Source organism: Stegodyphus dumicola, chromosome 1, assembly GCF_044657685.1.
Source record: "Stegodyphus dumicola isolate Sdum_Otavi_A_Nest chromosome 1, ASM4465768v1".
NCBI classification, from domain to species: Eukaryota; Metazoa; Arthropoda; class Arachnida; order Araneae; family Eresidae; genus Stegodyphus; species Stegodyphus dumicola.
Genome location: NC_140768.1, coordinates 52947184 through 52961753, shown reverse-complemented (window position 1 = coordinate 52961753; position 14570 = coordinate 52947184). Strand labels below are relative to the sequence as shown.

Here is a 14570-nt window from a genome sequence, read left to right as displayed (position 1 = left end):
AAGTGATGCTCTCCCAACTCGTGAATAAAATAGAATCGTGAATCGCGATCATAACGTTCAAGTTTTATACATTTACATAATAATGCAACCGTCGAATTCAGTGATCGGTAAACGAACCATCTTTCGACTGGGATAGGACACTCTAGTCTAGGCACTCAGTGAAAGGAACATCTTGTTCGACGATGCAACCTAGGGATTAAGCCTATACCGTGCCACAAAAAGTACAGAATTTTCATCAGCAGGCAAAAAGACCTACTGTTGGGGATCTGTGTTTTGCTTCTTTGTAAAGGTTAGTGTGAAAGTGAAAAATTCGAATTTATTTCGTGATACTCGAAAGAAATATGAATCTTCGACCTCTTGCGAAGAACTTGCGTTCTATTATATCCTTCAAAACCCATTGTTGGAAGTTTCAGCAACTATACGTAATTAATAACTATGAATGGTCCCGAAAGGTAAAGAAATGTGTGAATATCATTTCTACATTTAACACGAAAAATATGTGCGTGCTGTATATTTTTATGCAGTTAATATTTTATATTCGAAATGAAAGCAGTGTGTGTGATAACTATAATGAAGAATAATGTCTATTATTACGTTCAGTTCAAATAAATTTGAATGCAGATTGTTCCATTTTGAAATGAAGGTTAAGAAATTCCCATGAACGATAAACACGTTTTTTTTGAATCACTGATATAATTCAGACATTTTATTCATAATTTCTTTAAAGGTGTTAATTATGAAGTGTCGCCCGCTTTCAATGATATCTTGATAAGTTTACTAATTAAGGTAAAATAATACGCCGAAGTATTAATTTAAAATTCAAACAACAAAAATCAGCGTTACATCTGCAAATTTTGACAGGACTAGCTTCCATGGTTTGGTTGATCTTTACATTACGGTAACTGGTAGTTTGGCGACATTTTGGAGGCGATAAAGGTTACTACCTGGGACTTTGGTAATAATGTGAGCAGTACTCAGTTCCGATTACGCATTACTTTGTGTGGGGGAAATGAGAGATCATGGGATATGTCATGTGATATTAATGGACGAATTACGGTTCTTTAATCGGAAAAGGGGGGAAATCGGGAAAAAATCTGGAAATTTTGTATTTGGCTTTATTCTGTGTTGTGTGAAGTAGTGTTTGTGAATTTTTGGATCCCATGGCCGTAAGTAAAGTGAATTCGAAATGGGTATTTAGTGGTATTGAAAAGGATAGTAAGAAATGTTTTTTAAGGTTGTGTGAGAGAGAAATAAACATGTTTTATTATGTTATTTATTTTACCTGGTATCTTGCTTTGAAAGATAAGTATGATTTTAAAGATTCTGAAAGAGAATGAAGAAAAGTGTATCCGCCACGTAATGAAGATTCTGAAGGAGATTAGGTAAGTTAGTATTTTTAATTATTTTTATGCATTGTTGGAAATGTAAGGTGGAAAGGAATTTGGTATTATTGGGAAAATTGTTATTAGCAATGATTTAGTTTAAAGTAATTAGGATTGTAAGGTAATTTTTATTAATTGAATGTATGTGCTCATGTATATTTTAAGTGGTGTTTTTGAATTTAATTATATTTTAATGAAATGATAGTTATTTTGTGAATTTTATACTTGTAGGAATTTGGTGTATGTTTAAGTTGAAATAAATGTGCATGGAAATAATTTAAATATTTGATAATAAATATTTGTAATGCTTCATGTATGAATTCGTTCTTGACGTGTATAATGTAATAGATGATTTAGAGGTAAAAGTTTTTGGATATTTTATGTATTTTATGTGTGGAAATGTTCATATTTGTAAAGGGTAAATACTTTTTCGCGATCATGTAATTTCATATATGTTCTTTTTACCGGGTTTAAAGATTGAGAAAATTGTCATGTATTTTCGTGAAATTTTTCGAATTTATGAGAAAAAAGCAGTGTACATGGATATAGTGAAGAGTGTGCGCAATGCCATTTTTGTGCAATTCTGGGATGTTTTTTTAAGTAAAAATAAGTCGACGTGTACATGGTTCAGTGATATTTTAATGAAATGATAGTTATTTTGTGAATTTTATGCTTGTAGGAATTTGGTTTACGTTTAAGTTGAAATAAACGTGCATGGAAATAATTTAAATATTTGATACTAAATATTTGTAATGTTTGCGGTATGAATTCGTTGGTGACGTGTATAATGTAATAGATGATTTAGAGGTAAAAGATTTTGGATATTTTATATGTGGAAATGTTCATATTTGTAAAGGGTAAATACTTTTTCGCGATCAGGTAATTTCATATATGTTCTTTTTACCGGGTTTAAAGATTGAGAAAATTGTCATGTATTTTCGTGAAATTTTTCTAATTTATGAGAAAAAAGCAGTGTACATGGATATAGTGAAGAGTGTGCGCAATGCCATTTTTGTGCAATTCTGGGATGTTTTTTTAAGTAAAAATAAGTCGGCGTGTACATGGTTTATGTGTATGTGTTATTTTGAAAAACGCGTAAGGTGTATGGTATTGTGCACTTTTTCCGAATTTTGCAGTGAATATTTGTCATGATTAAGCAGTTTTGTTTGATAAAATTTCTAGCATAAGTGTAATTCGGCTAGTAGATTGTTGGAAGAAGTGTTCAGTAGATAAAAAGAAAAGAAACATGTCTTTACTTCGTGAAGACAAAATGGCGGCGGGGGAAAAAAAAATAGAGGGTTGCTGTAGGGGAGTTGGTCGCCAAATTTTCGCCAAGTTACCGTAATGTAAAGATCAACCCATGGTTTTACCGAACTCTCATTTTTTTTGGCAGCTGAGGATGATGCCAAAAATTAGTTTCGGACTAGATGAGGATGATGCCAAAAGGACTAGTATTGATGGTTATTCCTGTGAATATTTGCATTTGTAACACTGATTTTTGTTGTTTGAATTCTAAATTAAGATTACTAATTTTAATGTATTTTGGAAATGTTAGAGCTTCAGAATCTTTAAGATGCAAATCATATCAGTGTCACTTAAAATTTCATATTGTTTTAAAGCTTCACGAAAAGAAATTCACAAATTTTATCAAATTTTACTAAAATTCAATGCATTATCTCACTATTCTTGTTGTGGGTTTGTCAGCTGTAGTGAAGTGACTAAAGCTGCTGAATGCAAATAGTTTATCCTATGTTTTATTTTTTACAAGCAGGCTGATCCTTCGTGAAATTTTAAGCATAGCACAAGTCAATTTCCCTTTAGAAATTTCATGATTTTATTTTTTGTATAATGCTTTCCACAATTAAAAAAAAATTTTAATATGTGATTTTAAAGGAATCAAAATTTACAAAAAAAAAAAAAAAAAAAAAAAGGCTTCATATTTATTTAAATTGACAGAAATGTTTCATAAAGAAACATTTCTGTCAATTTAAGTTGCATCGTTTTTGTTTTGTTCTAATACTTCTTTAATTCTATTGAGTGACATAATTTCTTGTTCAGTTATATGAAGTTCCATTGTTCAATTACTGTAATTGCAATGTCAGAATTTCCAATCAAACAAAATTTTTCATTCTCAGCACCCTCTCTGTCACTTTTTTTATTATCAGTTGTGATATTTTCTGGATTTAGATGCATACAGATTTTGCTCTTTGTTGGTTGGTTGATGATTGGGGCATTGTCATTGCAATGAAAAACTTCTGTTATATCACTTTCACTTATTATCTCTTCTTTGCATTTCTTGACAAATTCCAGTAATAGGAAAATTCACTTTTTATTTGTGATATCTGGCAACCTTCAAATTTGTGGCTATCACCAATAGGTGTAGCCAACAATCGCTTTACACTGTTGGCAATGTATTATGAGATTGGTGATTCAAGACATTGTTCTACTAAATTTTGTCTTGCTTCTATGGCATGCTGGCAATAAGTGAAGTCTGAATTATAATTGTTTAGTTATTTATTATACTTATCCTATTTCCTGCATATGCTCAAATCTTCTCTGAGTCTCGGTTAAATAAATTTTCTCATATACATAATGCGTATCTAGGGTCAGTGCTGGGTATTTTGCCAGCCGGTGCAGTCTTTATAGGTCTGAAATTCTGCTGCCAAGCATCTCCCTAAATTCTAAAAGTTTTGCATCCCATTGCCTTCCCTAACTTCTATATATTTGCCATCCTTTAATTTTGTTGCTGAGTGCTTCTTTAAATTATAAAAATTTTGCCATCCATTAACTTTGTTGCTTGGTTCTTCTCTAAATTCTAAAAATTTTGATTTCCTTAACTTGTGTTGCACGGTGTGAATACACCAGCTCTGGGCTTATCTGAATAGTAAATCAGTTATTCTAAATGTAATCTTTTGGCCTATGAGTATCATTTATTTTATGCGTATGGAGTGAGGTTTTTGTTAAATTTCTCCTCGTCAACACTTCCCAGCAGAGTTAGTTGGTCTATAACCACTGCCAAGCTTAATATTGGCATAAAAGATTACTATACTCTTTGGTATACAGTTACTAATATTTGAAAAAAGAAAATTATTTAGATATCACCGTGTGAGTCATTTCTCAAGCTGTTCTGTGTTAATAGTCATGTGGTGATGAAAGGAAAAAAAAAAAAAAAAAAACTGATTAGCCAGGTTGGCATCTGGGATGCACATTATTCAGTAGATATAATTTTTTGATTTGATGATCCTAGAGGTTTATACTAGTAAAGAATTGTTTCTTCAGTATTGAGCTAGTTTATTTAGAATAGAAGTGAAGTTAAGAATAGGGATTCGTCACATATTTTATTATGAAAAAATACCAAATCGCATGTGTAAAGCATATAAAAAATTTCTAAAAATAAAGGTTGCTTTGGTGGCCTTCAGCTTTGGATTTTAGTTCATTCCGTACAGTGGACATCCAGATTTTGGACTTTTGTTACGTATTTTCTAGTGAAATGTTAAATAATGCACTGACACTCTGGAGCATACTCTATATAGTTGAAATTCTCGCATTGGGCAAATTGGTACTTTGGTAAACAAAACAAAGTACAGTCAAAAGTTGTTAATTCGGACACCCATTTACGCATGCGCGTAAGACCTTTATGGCTGCGCTTATGCGTGTGCGCATGTGCATGAAATGTTTACGCATGCGCGTTTAATGTATAATGGACGGTATAAGCTAAAATTATCTAATTATCTATTTCAGGTAATGTTGCAGATTGCGTTGTTCCGTAATCTTCTAATTGGATCCGGCTTATTATTTTTTGCAAACTGTTAGAGCAATTTTATAAAAGTAAGCTTGAACTTTCGATTATGTCAAAAAGAATTTCCGATTCTGGAGCTACCAAAGGATGTACAAAGCGAAAGCATGTTTCGATGTTCATCAAACAAAAAGTGGAATTGCTGCAAAAAATGGATAAAGGCATATCCTTTGATTCTCTAACCATTCCAAAATATGTTTATCAATTTCACGCTGCTCTGCAGAGGGACGACACGGCGCGCAATAAACCGGAAGTTGATCAACACTATCCTTATCTTCAGTGCAGATGTTTTTATTTTATTCAGCTTATAATTCCTTACTAAATGTAGTATTTCATCTCGATGTACTCCGTCTTTGATATGATTTAAATCAAATTCCTCATCATTATAATTCACTTCCGATAGTGAAGAAAGTGACACAGAGGTTATTGAAAACGAAAAAATTTCGATTGACAAATTAGTTGGTATTCTCGACACAGCAATTATAGCACTTGAACGGCGGAACTTTGTAACTGAACAAGAAATTTATAGAATTAAAGAGAAAGTATTATCACATAAAACGAAACAACTTAAAAAACTTGCATTGAAAGAAATGTTCAATAAAGTAAACAAATAAATATTAAGCTTTTCTTTTTTGTAAATTTTGATACCCTTTAGATCATAATTGTTCTTTATTTCATAAATTACGGTTTCATATTTTTTATTTTATAATTTCTGAATGCTATCTTACCAGATTTAAACTGATGATGTATAATCTGGAAAAATCGATAATTTGAAATCGCTGAAGTCCCAACGAGTCCGGATTAACGACTTTTGACTATACCAATTTTTACCAACCAACGGGATTTTCCCGTCGACTACAAGAGACTGCGCCAAGCCAAAAAAAAACCACCCAGTTACTAAATACAAGAAAAAACGTTCTATTTTTTTAATTTCAAATTTATTAAATTATCATTTATTTATATTTAATTTTTCATTAAAAATTTGGCTAATCTTTGGAATATGGTAAGAGGTAGATTGGCGACATTTTGGTAAGGCGATAAAGGTTACTAGCTAGGACTTTAGCAGTGTACATGGATAAAGTCAAGAGTGTGCACAATGCCATTTTTGTGCAATTCTGGGATGTTTTTTCAAGTGAAAATAGGTCGACGTGTATATGGATACCGTGTATGTGCAATTCGTAAAAACGCAAGCAGTTTGCAATTCTGCACTTTCTCCCAATTTTGCACATAATCTTCGTCATGATTAAGCTTTTTTGTTCCAGTTCTAGCATAAGCGTAATTCGGCAAACAGATTGTTGGAAAAAATGTTGAGGAAAAAAAAAATGCCTTTACTTCGTGAAAACAAAATGGCATCCAAAAAAAGCTAGCAGGTTGCTGTAGCAGGGTTGGTCGCCTAATTTTCGCGAAAAAATCGCGAAGTTACCATAATCCAAAGATTAAAAAAAAATTTCATTATTTTTTATTAAGGAGATATACTGTAAAAACAATTATTGTCGCTAGGTTTTTCCTCGAACCACGTTCCCTTTCGAACTGACACTGGCTTCGCACAAGCCTTAACATTGCAATGCCATTGCTTCTCAGTTTTTAAATAAAGCGCCATTTCATGGCCACATTTTTATGAAGCTGTTAAGATTCCATAACTTTGGAAATATTCAACAGCATGCTCTTCTGTAATAGGCAGGTCCCAAATTTTAATCCCTTTTTTTAAAAAAAATGTGAGATAGAGGGAGGAAAAAAGGAGTCTTTACCCAAGAATAATAACTAACACGTGTAATCAAGGTTACATCAAACGCAGCGTATTTGAAGACTTTTCCATTTTTGGCGAAAAATCGTGTAGTTCGGTGTCTTCTGTTTAATAGGCTAAAATGGTCGACGGGATTTTCCATAAGTACTAGCAAATTAAATGGAGACAAACAAGATAATGCATATACACAAAATCACATTCCTCAAATCTGCATTCAGCAAAGATTTATTGTAATTATTTCCACTTAATAAAAGTACTTTTTTATGTCTAATATAAAGTGACTACATTTTCATTGAGGCAAAGCGGGACAAATGGAATGAAATGAGAATTATAATTTAGTTATGAAAGCAGACCAATAATTCAAAAAAATATGTTTTATTATATACATTCATATACTTGTGTATAAATATTAAAAAATATGGTTGATCTTTACATTATGGTAACTTGGCGTTTTTTTGGCGAAAATTTGGCAACCAACTCTCCTACAGCAACCCTCTAATTTTTTTTCCCCGCCGCCATTTTGTCTTCACGAAGTAAAGACATGTTTCTTTTCTTTTTATCTACTGAACACTTCTTCCAACAATCTACTAGCCGAATTACACTTATGCTAGAAATTTTATCAAACAAAACTGCTTAATCATGACAAATATTCACTGCAAAATTCGGAAAAAGTGCACAATACCATACACCTTACGCGTTTTTCAAAATAACACATACACATAAACCATGTACACGCCGACTTATTTTTACTTAAAAAAACATCCCAGAATTGCACAAAAATGGCATTGCGCACACTCTTCACTATATCCATGTACACTGCTTTTTTCTCATAAATTAGAAAAATTTCACGAAAATACATGACAATTTTCTCAATCTTTAAACCCGGTAAAAAGAACATATATGAAATTACCTGATCGCGAAAAAGTATTTACCCTTTACAAATATGAACATTTCCACATATAAAATAAATAAAATATCCAAAAACTTTTACCTCTAAATCATCTATTATATTATAAACGTCACCAACAAATTCATACCGCAACCATTACAAATACTTAGTGTCAGATATTTAAATTATTTCCATGCACGTTTACTTCAACTAAAACGTATACCAAATTCCTACAAACATAAAATTCACAAAATAACTATCATTTCATTAAAATATAATGAAATTCAAAAACACTACTTAAAATATAAATGAGCACATACATTAAATTAATAAAAATTACTTTACAATCCTAATTACTTTAAACTAAATCATTGCTAATAACAATTTTCCCAATAATACCAAATTCCTTTCCACCTTACATTTAGAACAATGCATAAAAATAATATCCTCAAATAATTAAAAATACTAACTTACCTAATCTTCTTCAGAATCTTGATTACGTGGTGGATACACTTTTCTAATTCATTCAATAAAATTATTGAAAGATTTTTTCTGCGAATTTCTCCTCCATACTTCCTCCGCTAAATAAAAAGCAAATTTCTCTTTATCACAATGCTTAAATATCCATTTCGAATTCACTTTAGTTAGGGCCATGGGATCCAAAAAGTAAACAACACTGTTTCACACAACACAGAATAAAGCTAAATACAAAATTTCCACATTTTTTCCCGATTTTCCCCCTTTTCCGATTAAAGAACCGTAATTCGTCCATTAATATCACATGACATATCCCATGATCTCTCATTTCCCCCACACAAAGTAATGCGTAATCGGAACTGAGTACTGCTCACATTATTACCAAAGTCCCAGGTAGTAACATTTATCGCCTCCAAAATGTCACCAAACTACCAGTTACCATATTGTAAAGATCAACCAAAAATATATTTATTATTAACTATTGGTAACTATAAAAATAATTGTAAAAAACAATACTTTGAATATTGTTTTTTATTAATCTAATATTTTATTTAAAAAATTATGATTTTTTTCGTGGTTATATTTTTTATCCGAGTGAATACTTTGCAAAAGATTCGGATCATTTATTAAAATGTCATGAAATTTCTCACATGAATTAGTCAAATTATATTTTAGGCTTAATACAGATTTTAAAGTTTTAATGTTCAACTGCATTTTTTTCAATTGTCCATATTTTATTGATACTATAAAAAACACATTCTGTTGCTGCATTTGTTCCTGGAAGGAAGAGCGTGTGTTCTATGATTTTCAAAATATTTTCATAAGGAATATTATTCTGTTTAAAATGAAGGAATAACTCCATTCATTTTTTGTCTGTTTCGACATTTGCAGATAATCAACATTTAATTTTTTCATCAGTAACGTATCTTTTTACCAAGGACACTTCATCAAAAAGATCATTTTCGCAAAATGGCTACTAATATATTAAAAAGATTTTTCCACATATTCCCATAAAAATCTCCTTTTTTAATGTCACCCAATGAAAGTTTTTAATATCCTTGAATTGAACTGTCTGTTCTTCAAGATATTCCAAGCAATATAAAAATTTCTGTCTTCTTTCAGAAAATCAGGTCGTTTAATATGGCACCTTGTTCTTCCAACCTAGTGATGTCCTTTCGATTAACTAAAGGAACGCAATCGTTATCAATTCTTTTTCGTAATTTTGTTTTTAAATTGTTGATTTCATTTGACACTTCCATAATTGAAATTTTGTCCCCTTGAATAATTTTCACAGCATTGCAAAATAATGTAGCTTAGTTGCGGATCAACTGAAGATAAATTTGCGATGTGTCATTTTCAAAAAACAGCTGCAATATTCTTGGACATTTATCTTGGGATAAAAAATATGATTTTAATGGTTCGTATATTTTTAAAATATTTTCTACAGCTGGTAAAAGAGCTAGCCATCGTGTTTTGCTGTAACCAGTAGTTCTTTTATATTCGATTTCTGTGCTTTCACAAAAATCTTTCAAACTTTCTACACACACAGTATATTTATATATATATAATAAATAGGAATAAATTTTTGCAATAATATTGGGTTGGCAACTAAGTAATTGTGGATTTTTTTTAGAAAATCAAAGACTATTTTTTCATGGAACTAAATAACTTTCTTCTGTAATGTATTGCCCATTTTGATCAATGACCTTTTGCCATCTTTCAGGCAGCATCATAATCCCACGTTCATAAAACTTCTGGTTTTTATTAGCAAAAAACCGAATTAGGTATGATTTGACATCATCATCATTATTGAAATTTTTACCATTCAAGGAGTTTTGTAAAGATTGAAACAAAAAGTAATCAGATGGTGCAAGGTCAAACAAAAAGTAATCAGGTGCAAGGTAATTTTTGCCGAGTGACCAAAGTTGTGTGTGGCCTTGCATTGTCATGATGGAATACAACACCTTTTTGATTTGTCAATTCAGGCCGCTTTTCTTCAACTGCATTGTTTAATTTCGTTAGTTGTTCAATGTAGACACCAGAATTGATCGTTCGGTTGGGTGGTAAGAGTTCAAAGTAGACAATTCCTTTGTAATCCCACCAAACTGATAACAAGACCTTCTTTTGATGAATATCAGCTTTTGATGTTGTTTGAGTTGGTTCACCTGGCCTGCTCCACAATCTTTTCCGCTTGATATGGTTGTAAACAACCCATTTTTCACCGCCAGTTATCAGTCGTTTAAAAATTTATCATTTTCATTACGTTTCTTTAGCAAATCGCAGCTGTTAATGCGTTGCATTATATGCGTTTCTTTCAGTTCGTGAGTTATGTATCGAGTTTTTGAACATAGCCAAGTTGTTTTAAGTAATTTTCAATGCATGTATGTGATACATGAAGCTTCTCTGCAATCTCACGTGTTGTACTGTGACGATCCGAATCGATTATTGGTTTGATTAGGTCGTTATCAACTTCAACTGGACGACCTAAGCGTTTTTCATCTTTGAGTGAAAAATCACCAGAACAAACCAATTTTGACACTGGCGTTCTTTTAAGGCTTCGTCACCATAAACAGCACATAACTTTTTATGAGCTTGCAATGCATTTTTCCCTTTGCGGAAATAAAAAAGCAAAATATGACGAAAATGTTCCTTTTGATTTTCCATTTTTCAATGAATGCCAAACGAAAACTATGCAACCGATCAAAAAACTTTTTTTACTGATTGACAGCTGAATTGCCATCTATCAAATAACAAAATGTGTTTTACATTTGTACTATGTCTGCAACCCTAAAAATTCAACTGAAGCCATCTATGAGTGAAATCCGCAATTACTTAGTTGCCAACCCAATATTTTCAACATCCACTGGAAATAAGTCAGATGCTGTTTAAATAGTATTGCGTAGAATGTGCACTGCACAACCTACTCGAATAATTTTTTGGTTGAAACGTTCTTTAAGTTTCGTAAAAATGTTATTGATATATCTTTTAGCTTTTCCATCAAAATTTGCGTTAGTGTCAATAATAAAATTATTGCCTCACGATAGCCAATAATTTTATTGTTCAATTTTTTTTTTAAATAGTACTTATCTAATCAAAAATATTTGTGAAGTTTCACCCAGCAGCCGCCCAGACGGCATAGTGGTTAGGGAAGCCTGACGTGCGATACCGAAGGGCCTGGGTTCAAATCCGGGAGAAGGCATGGTTGTAACTGTCTGTCCCTTCATAGGAGGTAATGGTGGCTCATCTATTAGGTGTCTCCGTAATAAAGAGACCACCAAATCTGGCCTTAATATAGATTAATGGACTCTGTTACAAAACTGTAACTGTTCAAAATCTGCCATTGGAAAAAAAAAAAAAGTTTCACCTGGCAATGAAACAAAATCTCATATTCTAATTTTAATTCCTGTTTCTGGATCAAAAATTCTAATAATTGTGGGAAATAAAATTTAAAGCTTTGTGGTTGGAAGCATCATAATATATAGATATAAATGTGCATTTATCTAATTCATTCTGCAATTGTGAAAACGAATATGGTGAAAAAACATTACAAATAATTGCTTCATTTTTTGTCCTTGTACATCAAATTTTTTGTCATACAATGTTTTGATCATTTGCGACGTACAATCAATTGATCTGAAACTTTGATTGTCGTTTATGGTGTGGAAAGGAAATAGCCCTTCAGCTAATGCTAGTTGTTTCTCTGTTAACAATACATATTCCTTGACGAGACGTAACGACCATGATCAAACACCACCGAGTAAATCTAACTTGTTACATCGCCTAATTTAGTTTACTCTGCATGAATTTTATGTGTTTTTTTTTTTTTAAATTTCTTTATATTCACTATAATAATGAATAAATAATAGGTAATATATTTTTACAGTACATTTAAAATAAGAAATGCAGATGTTTTCTAAAAAGCGGAATATTTTTAAAAATCGGCTGGACAGTCCTTCAAAAAGCAGGAATCTCGTGCCAAAATCAGGACGTATGGTCACTTTAGTCTAATAATCATATCTGTTACATTGTTTTTTAATGTAACTTCATTATTAATAAAGGAAAGTTAATAAAAATTGAATTTGCCTGTTATTTTATGTATTCAGTTAATTATAATTCATTTTATGTAATTAGATGTATTCTTTTTTACAAAATTTTTATCTTTGGTAAAATTACGTTTATTATTTTAGGTTCATTCATCCTCACTGCTTTATACAGATAGTCCAAGCAAAAATTCAGAAATACTTGTGTACGAAGGTCATTTGAAGAACCGCATTAAAATAGTGAAGTTATTATCTCTGTCATCAAGTATGCTAGGCTTTGGCATACTCCCCTTAATAGTAAATGATTTATGCAAGATGAACATATTTGTAGGCTGTGCAACTGGTGTTGTGTCATCATTTTTTCTTTGTACTCCATTCATACTTCACTGGATAACAAAGCGATATGTCATAGAACTACACTTTGATCCTGAAAGTAAAACGTTTACAGCCAAGACATTTAATATTGTAAGCCAACTTCAAGAATTTAAATTTAAAGCAACTGATGTTACAGTACCTGAACTGCCAGGTGTGTTAACTTCATTTTGTGTTAACGAAGTACCATTATTTGTTGATTCTAGAATGGTGAAAGAACCTGATGCTTATTCTCACATGATGGGTTATGACCAGCCTTTTGATTTTGGACTTCATAATAATGAGACGAAAGAAGATGTTAAATAGTAATTTAGATTGTGATACGATAAATAAAATATATTTGAATTGAATGTAGGTTTACAAATTTATCCAAAAACTTAATTTTAAAACTAAAGGCAATTATTTCTTCTACTTGGAATTTTAATTTTCGCCATTGTTTTTATTATTCCAAAATCTGATTGTTCTACTATAAGAGAACATTAATATAAATGTAAATAAATTTTAGTATCACATCTTGCAGTAACAAATGTATTTTGGCTGTGATAGCTTTAAGTTAACAATATATTTTGGCTGATACTATGACAAATAGTTTTAAAGTTACAAAGCAGAATTTTTTAATACATTACTGATAGATTAGTGCTGCAGTCTTCTAGATAAGATATTAATTTTTAATATGACATATTTTGTCTTCAGAAATGGAGAAACTGAATAGGTAAGGTTAAAAATCTTGAAAAATGCTGTATGTACTTTCATTATACCTTCATGTATATATTCACAATTCATTTTATTATAGATGATGCATCATTACTGCACTTCCTTCTTTTTTATGTATTGCAGAAAATGTACAGTATTTGTATGCTCATAGGTTGGTGCTATTTAGGTTATTTCTATATATTCATCTATTGAAAATATGCTGTGAAGAAAATATTTCCCAATCTGCTATGCAATTTGGGAAAAGAAAAAAAAGTTTCACTTTACTGAAGTACAGTTTTCTAAATTTCTAGATACCTATTTGTGTTCAGAAAATTAATATTTATAAGATGCAGTTTTATAATCTAATTATTAAGAACTCTTTGGATGAGGTTAATACATACTGTGTACGTGAAGTTTACGAGTGGTTTTAATTTTTAGTAGAGTTTATAGCTGAATTACATTTAAATGAATCACAAAAACTAATTAAATAAAATCATTTCTTCATATGGTATTCTTTTTGCTGCACTTTTGTAATATTCATTATAAAATATTCAGTTAGATAAAATAGTAAGTCATAAAACATAAAACATCATACTTTTATATGATCTCTTTAATAATTCAATTGCCATGTGGATAAATAATTAATAAATTTCTTAAAATTACCTAGTTTATTTTCTTAAAGTGAACAAAATCTATTGCAACTGCCTCACATCTCATACTCATTGAAAAAAAACTGTCAGTAAAAGATTTCTGTTCATTGTTCAATGGATATTTTCTTCTTTAAGTACAAGGTGGTAATAAAAAAATACCTTCATGTATTCCTCAAAACGGAATACATGAAGGTATTCCATTTTGAGGACCATAAAAAAATTGCAGCGAAAATGTATGCGCAAAAGCGCCAAATCTAGCAAACGTGCCCATGTAAACAGCTCGCCAAATCTAGCGTACGCACTGATTTCAGATTGCGTAAGTTTATATAGTTCTATATTTCTTAAGACGCCATTAAAATACTAGTTTAATTTTTAAATCCTTTTTTAATATCTTATGGATTTAACAATTTGGGAATTGCCCATGACGAAAAGTCAGCAATAGAATTTTGGTTAAAGTGCAGAATCACCCACTGCTTGAACTGCGCGTTTTTAAGAATTGCACATACTCGATATGCATGTGCACACGA

At 31.1% G+C, this 14570-nt stretch overlaps 1 protein-coding gene across 3 annotated transcripts; it reads left to right on the top strand.

Annotated features, from left to right (window-relative positions):
• Nucleotides 1–268: 268 nt before the first annotated feature.
• On the top strand, nt 269–13904 carry LOC118190339 (transmembrane protein 70 homolog, mitochondrial). Of its 3 annotated transcripts, none has more exons than XM_085814487.1 (2): nt 269–452; nt 12476–13904. In XM_085814487.1, the coding sequence occupies exons 1-2, from the start codon at nt 342–344 to the stop codon at nt 13004–13006; spliced, it is 642 nt and encodes a 213-aa protein (XP_085670613.1). In that variant the 5' UTR covers nt 269–341; the 3' UTR covers nt 13007–13904. The 3 variants fall into 3 exon arrangements, with proteins under 3 accessions (XP_085670613.1, XP_085670622.1, XP_085670617.1); XM_085814496.1 differs by lacking the exon at nt 269–452 and adding an exon at nt 1033–1166; XM_085814491.1 differs by lacking the exon at nt 269–452 and adding an exon at nt 9392–9705.
• The last annotated feature ends 666 nt before the right edge of the window (nt 13905–14570 follow it).

Excerpts from the sequence above, each read along its gene's own strand:
- LOC118190339 (XM_085814487.1), top strand. The coding sequence starts at position 342 with ATGAATCTTCGACCTCTTGCGAAGAACTTGCGTTCTATTATATCCTTC. Across the intron at positions 453-12,475 it reads ACTATGAATGGTCCCGAAAG|GTTCATTCATCCTCACTGCT; the intron begins GTAAAGAAATGT and ends TTATTATTTTAG.